Below are 6,640 nucleotides of genomic sequence, written 5' to 3'. Positions count from 1 at the left end.
ACACCAGCGTTGTTTCAGCGCCCCTAGCGGCGCCGGAAAATTTCATCGCAGATCGCGCCTCTCCTTTCCACGGCGCGGATACGTCGCCCTAGAGCCACTAGTGACTCTAGATGCCCGTCACACTTCCCCCCTCTAGCCACCATAACTGTACCCAGGTCGTCGAGCGGCGAACCGCGTTGTATAGTTTATTTTGTCACCAATAGATGGCGCCACTGCATGGGAAAGATTTACAGGGCTGAGAAATTGAACATCAGAAAGGAAAATTTCTACGATAATTCCCTGGGCAGTGCTTTGCTTTTTGAGGCTAGAGCAGGTTGCTTGCGAACTAAGAGCTTTGTGGGGACGTATTCACAAAATTATCGGGTATGCGTCGTCTGCGGAAAAGAAACAAACTATGCAGCACATGGTGTTAGAATGTGAGGGTATCCATCCAAATCTACATGAGGGAAATATTCAGCTTCCAGAAGCCCTAGGATTTAAGGGTAGCACAGAGGAAGTTAACTTCAAGGCTGTCGAGGCGAGAAAAAGAAGATTAGAATGCTGGTGGAAGAAAAGCAGAGAGGGGAATATTGCCTAGGACAGTTACCACCTGTAATTGAAAAAAAAAAAAGTATTTTGTGCCTAATAAGCTTTTGTGCCAGCCCTAAGCAGCGCTAGTATTAAACCAAGAGTATAAAACATAGGTGTATGAGTCCTTTTTGGCAAGATGACATGTCATCACCCCGCTACAAAGGGGAAACCAATAGCGATCATCGTCATCATCATCCAAAACAGTGGACCAATCGTAGGGCCACTTTTTGATGCATGGGATGGGGGTTTCGCAACTCCTACATCACGTAACTCTGGCTGTGCTAACATCATTAGGGTTAGTCACCCAAGCAGTGCTGACGGGGCCTACCACCGACAGCAAGGGTGTGGTGCATGCGGCGCAACCCTCCTGCAGGTTGATATGACATGTGCAACGGCGCAGGCACTCCTTATCGGCCTCTCACCAGCACTCTCTTCAAACGCAACTTTAAAGCGTATGATGTTGCATGCACTCTACCCTGTGCAGAGCTTTCAGGCCATGCAGAAAAAATACAAGTTTGTTTTATTCAAAAGATTTCGTGTTTTATAGTGCCCCCAGCACTTGTTCAGCAGCAAGCGATGCCGTATTCACGGAGAAATTAATTTAGGTTAAACTTTTGATTCTCCTGCCAAATCTTGTGTTTTCGTGACGTCTGCCATGAAATCATGAGGGCGGGTATTCAAAAGTGTGTGATTAGGCTCTGCAGCCTTGCTTACTGTCAGTCCTCCCAGATACGCTACCATAGTCAGCCGCGGACCGCTGTCCGCCGCTGCTTATTTTTTACCGTATTTGCACCTGGCTTGTTTTTGTTACAGTGGGAAGTAATCGTTTCGTGAAACATGGGGTATGCTCGACAAACAGGGTCACGTAAGATAACGTCGCTTACACCAATTGGCCAGTGTCGTGTGAGACAACTCCAAAGCAGCGGACTGCTGCGCAGCTAAAACAAGCGTAGTGCGCCCAGTACCAACAGCAGTGCACATCAGTACTTGTTTACGTGTATTTTTGTAACTTTCATTGTTTACTGCACCAGTCTTACTGCTGTAAAATGAATATGCATTACATTTAAGCGCAACTAACTCGTTCGGCAAGCTTATAAGCCGTCTAATTTTTGTTTGCTTTTGCCGGCCTCAGCCAGTCGCACAGCTGGGCATATATGACATTATAGGTTCTGTTGTGGGAAATGAGCTAGCGGGTTGCATGGCCATTCCCTTTTTTCCTAATGACGTAGCTTACTTGAGCGAAGTGTGTGTTAAAAATGGTGTCAGCTAGGTTCTAACGAGGCAATCTTTCGAAGGAACTAAGCTTGTGTTTTGCCTGCATGGCCCCTTTAAGCTCAATGGTTCACAATGTGCTCATCACAAGGGCACGAATTTGCCACGAGAGCAGCCGTCGAGGCGAGGCCATTTTTGAAGGGTCAAAGGGCCGGTCTCATGAGCAGCCGCATGCGGCCCAACGCGAGTCGTGAAGATGCACACTTGTATACATTGACTTCACTGTAACTGCTTATACTTTTTGTGGCTAATAAAGCCACCCCTTCATTCAACTCGTGCCTCTGGAGCGTGCCCTATCGGTGAGTCAAACCCGTCACTGTCCATTTGATAATGCACTCGTAGTGGATTTTGGGAGTGCTCTGCAAACTGCAACCAGCTAGCCGGGATTTCAGCTCTGTAGCAACCTGGATCCTAGACATTAAAAGCAGAAAAATAACGTCTTTCACAGCTCATCCAGCTTTTGTTTGTAGGTGTTTCTCTCTCTCCTGTCTCCCTCGTTCTTTTTTGGTACGCAAATGAGCACGCCACACTGACTTTCTTCCATGAGCTGAGAAAATAGAGTGCACTTTGAGTCGTTGTGAAAGGAGCCAACAGAGCCTGTGCGGTGCTGGCATCCAGAACGCCTCAGTCAGCAGAAAAGCTGCCAGGTAATTTAGTGCTGCCATACGACATTACAAATGCGGTCTTGGTCATCACTCTTCTACCCACCTTGTTAACCATACACACAGAAACTGTGTTCTAATGGAGTAGGGGTGCGAGCACATAAATTGTCTTGACTCGACCATCAAGCTGCCCCGTATATCATTTTCAAATAGATTTCCATTGTACACAAGTCGCAAAAGCTGATTTCCTGCTATGTAGCAATATACAGTAAGCCCGTGTTACAACAAAATTGCTTCATTTAAAGTGCTTCCTGGTTCTCACTGCAGTTAGTAAATTGCATCTGCTTTCAGAAAAGCATTGCTTACAACAAAGCTAGTTTCCTGTCCCAAGGACGGTGCTATAATGAGGGTTTATTGTATATGCAGTGTTGCAATAATTGAGCATTTACGGTTACTTAAAAAACAAGAACAATGATGGCACTTACCTCTTTATTTAACAAACGAATAGAAATGATTTTTGCCTATAGGAAATTTGGCAGCCTGGATAGGAAAGTGACCTGCGGCCCCACTTGGCGTCAACATACCCGCCCCCACAAGCTTTCACAACTCAACAAGAAGTGATGCTCACGCATTCTCACATCACAAGCAAGAGCTCAGGTGTGCCCACAACTTTCTAACCACACTTTACACCAAGGCAAAACATTTGACAATTGAAACTGGAACATGGTTAAAACCACCTGTGGTAGCAAGGCAGTTCATTCTGTAGTGTTTACTAGCTGAAATTAGCGTGGTTGGTCTTCGGTGGGATAAACCGGGGGACTTCAACCGGTGGGTGAACGAAGACCGCTACTGCAGGTCGCTGCTGAACTTTTTACACGGGACCGGACTCCATGCCTACCTTTAGACTTGTACAGGGTCATCAATTTCCTGACTACCTGTGCTTTGGTACCCGGTATTTTTATTCTACCTAATGTCTTATCTTTTCTTTATATGCCGCATGGCGAAAATGCAAATTAAAAAAAAAAAATGTTGGATGCCAACACCCTTTACGGGAGGATTGAGCGAGGAGACCGTTGCTGCTTCAATAAATTTGGACCACAACCTTCAAAACTCTGATCAGCCAGCTTGTGGGGATCACAACTTTCACGCAAACCCCTTTCTGGCTAGCTTCCCATCGCGGCCGGTGTTGCACGAGCCTCGCTCGCGCGACAGGAGCGATACAGGAGGGCGCCAGTGACCGGATGGTTCATTGTCACCAGGGTAGAGGCGTTGACCCTTTTCCCCTCTGCCTTACCCCTCCACTCCGCACTAGCGCCGCCGTTTGGCTAGGTCTAGTGGGATGTAGCATGGTGGGAGGATGCTCTCTTGTCTTGGGGATGCGGTAGCGCGCGGACGTTTCAGCGTGCTGGTCCGGACCTGGGGAACGCGCCACAAAGGGACGTTTCGGGGCGAGCTCGGAGACTGCATCCGCGCTCGCACACGCGGCGCCCTGCTGCTCTGGTATTCCATCGGTGAGCCGAACCATCTTGATCTCTAGCGATGTTTAATGCTTCGCTCCCAATGTTACCGTTATGGCCTAGGATTAGTCTGTATGCAGTATATCTGATTTGCACGTTGCAATAAACGTTGCCATTGGTGCTTCGCCCTTGCCGCCTCCTGCCTTTGTCTCCGCAAACAACAGGCCCGTCCGCAGCTGGCGCTCGCAAGGCATGTTTGCTGAGCGCGGATGGCTGTGGGGTGGGGAATAACTAGGGTGTGAAATGTAGAACCCCACAAGCTCCACTGAAAGGTCAGCGAACTACTTGTGCATCCCACCTGCTTGTCACACCGTATCTATGACACTTCAAGGGAGAACACCCGCACACCATGTAAGTGGGCACAGCGATGCGTTAGGGTTGAGGGAAGCAGGAACACCAAGGCACCACTCCCAGGCTTCTCACCATCCAGCACAAGACAGCAAACAGAGCCTACTCCTTGGTTGGAATGTGGCAACTGCGGTGGCAAAGAATCGTCACTGAATGAGTCCTTAACATGCCGAGCACATAGGAGTTGCCGCCAAGAGGAGCTCTGAACACATCTGGGACCAAACAAGACCAGACACCAGAGGACTACGGACCGTGGAAGAAAGAGCAAAGCACCAGAAGAGCAAGAAACTGCTACTGCCCAGAATCAGCCAAGAACGAGTACTCAGCACACATGATCCGCATTCAAGACTCCGTGCACTAGTTCAATGCCGGGCAGAGCTCCTTTTTCAGAGCGCATTTCCTTGTGTAGTGTCCACTATGTGATGAACAACCAGAAATGCCTCCAAATTGAGACTGTTCAAGCTGCACGTGGAGTGTGCCTCAAGTGGAGGCCACCTGGAGATCTCTAGCACGCACTCAACCTTGTTTGCATGTGCTTTTGCTTCCCACCTGCATGACAGAAACAGCCACTGCGGGCAAATGTGTGAACTTGTGCTGGGCAGTGCCTCAGCCATCGCAACAGGTGGCAAACAAGAAGCGCATTCACGAGATCGCAAGCCAAATGTTTTGGCCTCAATGCCACCATGGCGGTTTATTTTGCCTGCCTGAGTACTCTTGGCCTACCCAGTGGTATTACAACAGTTGATAATCATCAGCAAGAAAACAACTGTTGTATCTGCCATAACACCGCATTTTCAACCCCCTCTTCCCTTCTGCCTATGGTCAAAAAAATAAAAGATGAGGGGATGCGTGTGTGTAGAATCAGGAACATGCAGTGTATTCTGTGAAGCTGACAAGAACTCTGTAGGGCACTTATTCCGGTATTCTGAAGCTCTCCTCCACTCCAGCCTGCAGCCAAGGAGATCACTGAAAGTGACTTTCACATGTAAAAGTATTGTGGTATCCTCCACCCAGCTGAGTCGGGGGAACACAGAGTGGAAGACGTACTCAGAATACCACCATTAGCCTCACTTCTTTATGCACTGTGTAAACTGCACTAACAGTGGCAGCAGGATTTCGCCTCCTTTCCACAGTGCAGCAACTTCTCAGCTAGTATTTTCCGCAACTGTAAGCACCAAGAAGTGATGTGGACCGTAGCAGGGAGCCCACAACTGTGCCTATTTGGGCAAAAATATACTGGCCTGCACAAGGCTTTTCAATTCCAGCAATTTGACCAGTCAGTGCTGTTGCATTATTCATGCCAACATCTCTCAGTCTCTTGACAATCCAACAAAAGTAATACATTTCATGTATTTGGCACTAATTGAATTTGCAATAAAAATTACTCAATAGACAGTGGATGCCGGGTAACCCAGCATGTTAAAAGCTACACATCATTCACACGAGCAAAATGTCCTTTAAAACCACAAGTACCTTTATTTGACCAGCCTGAAAGTGCAGGCATATACATAAATACATATTCAAGGTAACACAAGAAAATTATTATGAACAAAATGATACAATGGGAATGGTCCTCGTCAGGAAGAACATGTGCCTATGTTCAAGTTTTGGCAAATCCCCCATTCAGAAGCTGAGCTTTTTGGTCACCTCTTGTGCGAGTGTTGAACTGGCAGGTTCAGACAGGATCTCTTCAATCCCTTCATTGAGAAGGTTGTCTGTGTCCCCAAGGTCAAGACTGTAAGCACCCAAAAAAGATCTGTGAGCATCCAGAAAAAAATAACGGCAAAAGCACCACTGAAGGACAGCATAGGCACGATCTCGGGAAGAATGCACAAAAATCTCCATTTACGCGCCGGAATCCGGTTAGCACCAAACCCACGCTTCCGAGCTTTGCACACGACAAGAGCATAACCAAACTAAAAGCAAAGGCCAGGCTCACTCACAACTGTGACAAAGGCTTGTGTACAGTTAGGCGCTTGATATTTGCAGGAGATTTGCACTGATAGTATATGTACAAAATGCGCATCTTAAATTTTTCTGTGTGAGCAGCACCGACATTTTTGCTTATTGTTCTGTTTGTCCCAAAACTTTTCTTTTACTTTGCCCTTGTAATGTGGGATTCCAGTCACATTTCAATCGTCACAATGCTCCGGGAGCACATCTGATTACTTTATTCAAACCAAGCCACGTGGCCACAAGCAGAACGACACGCAGAAAGATGACCATCGCCCTAAGCATTTATATGGTCAGGCAAATGTGCATTACTGCTTGGCTTATGAAGGTTAACAATGATGGTCATTATTGGTGTTTTATGGTGCAAGACCATTATGC

The 6,640-nt window shown here is 47.3% G+C and overlaps 1 protein-coding gene and 1 long non-coding RNA gene across 2 annotated transcripts in view; one reads left to right on the top strand and one right to left on the bottom strand.

Moving 5' to 3' along the window:
• Window positions 1-705: 705 nt before the first annotated feature.
• LOC144156234 (uncharacterized) overlaps window positions 706-6,640 on the top strand; it is a 7,182-nt gene continuing 1,247 nt past the window's right edge. The window contains exons 1-2 of the long non-coding RNA XR_013319726.1: window positions 706-2,141; window positions 2,972-3,101. This is a non-coding gene — a long non-coding RNA (uncharacterized LOC144156234). The remainder of the gene's footprint in view (window positions 2,142-2,971; window positions 3,102-6,640) is intronic.
• Slbp (Stem-loop binding protein) overlaps window positions 5,763-6,640 on the bottom strand; it is a 23,462-nt gene continuing 22,584 nt past the window's right edge. The window contains exon 6 of the mRNA XM_077688138.1: window positions 5,763-6,044. Within this exon, the coding sequence (XP_077544264.1) occupies window positions 5,933-6,044 (112 nt within the window). The 3' untranslated portion in view covers window positions 5,763-5,932. The remainder of the gene's footprint in view (window positions 6,045-6,640) is intronic.

This window comes from Haemaphysalis longicornis, unplaced genomic scaffold (assembly GCF_048455015.1).
Source record: "Haemaphysalis longicornis isolate Haplotype H1 unplaced genomic scaffold, Haemaphysalis longicornis Haplotype H1 scaffold_1, whole genome shotgun sequence".
Lineage (NCBI taxonomy): Eukaryota > Metazoa > Arthropoda > Arachnida > Ixodida > Ixodidae > Haemaphysalis > Haemaphysalis longicornis.
This window is presented reverse-complemented; position numbering and strand designations above follow the sequence as displayed.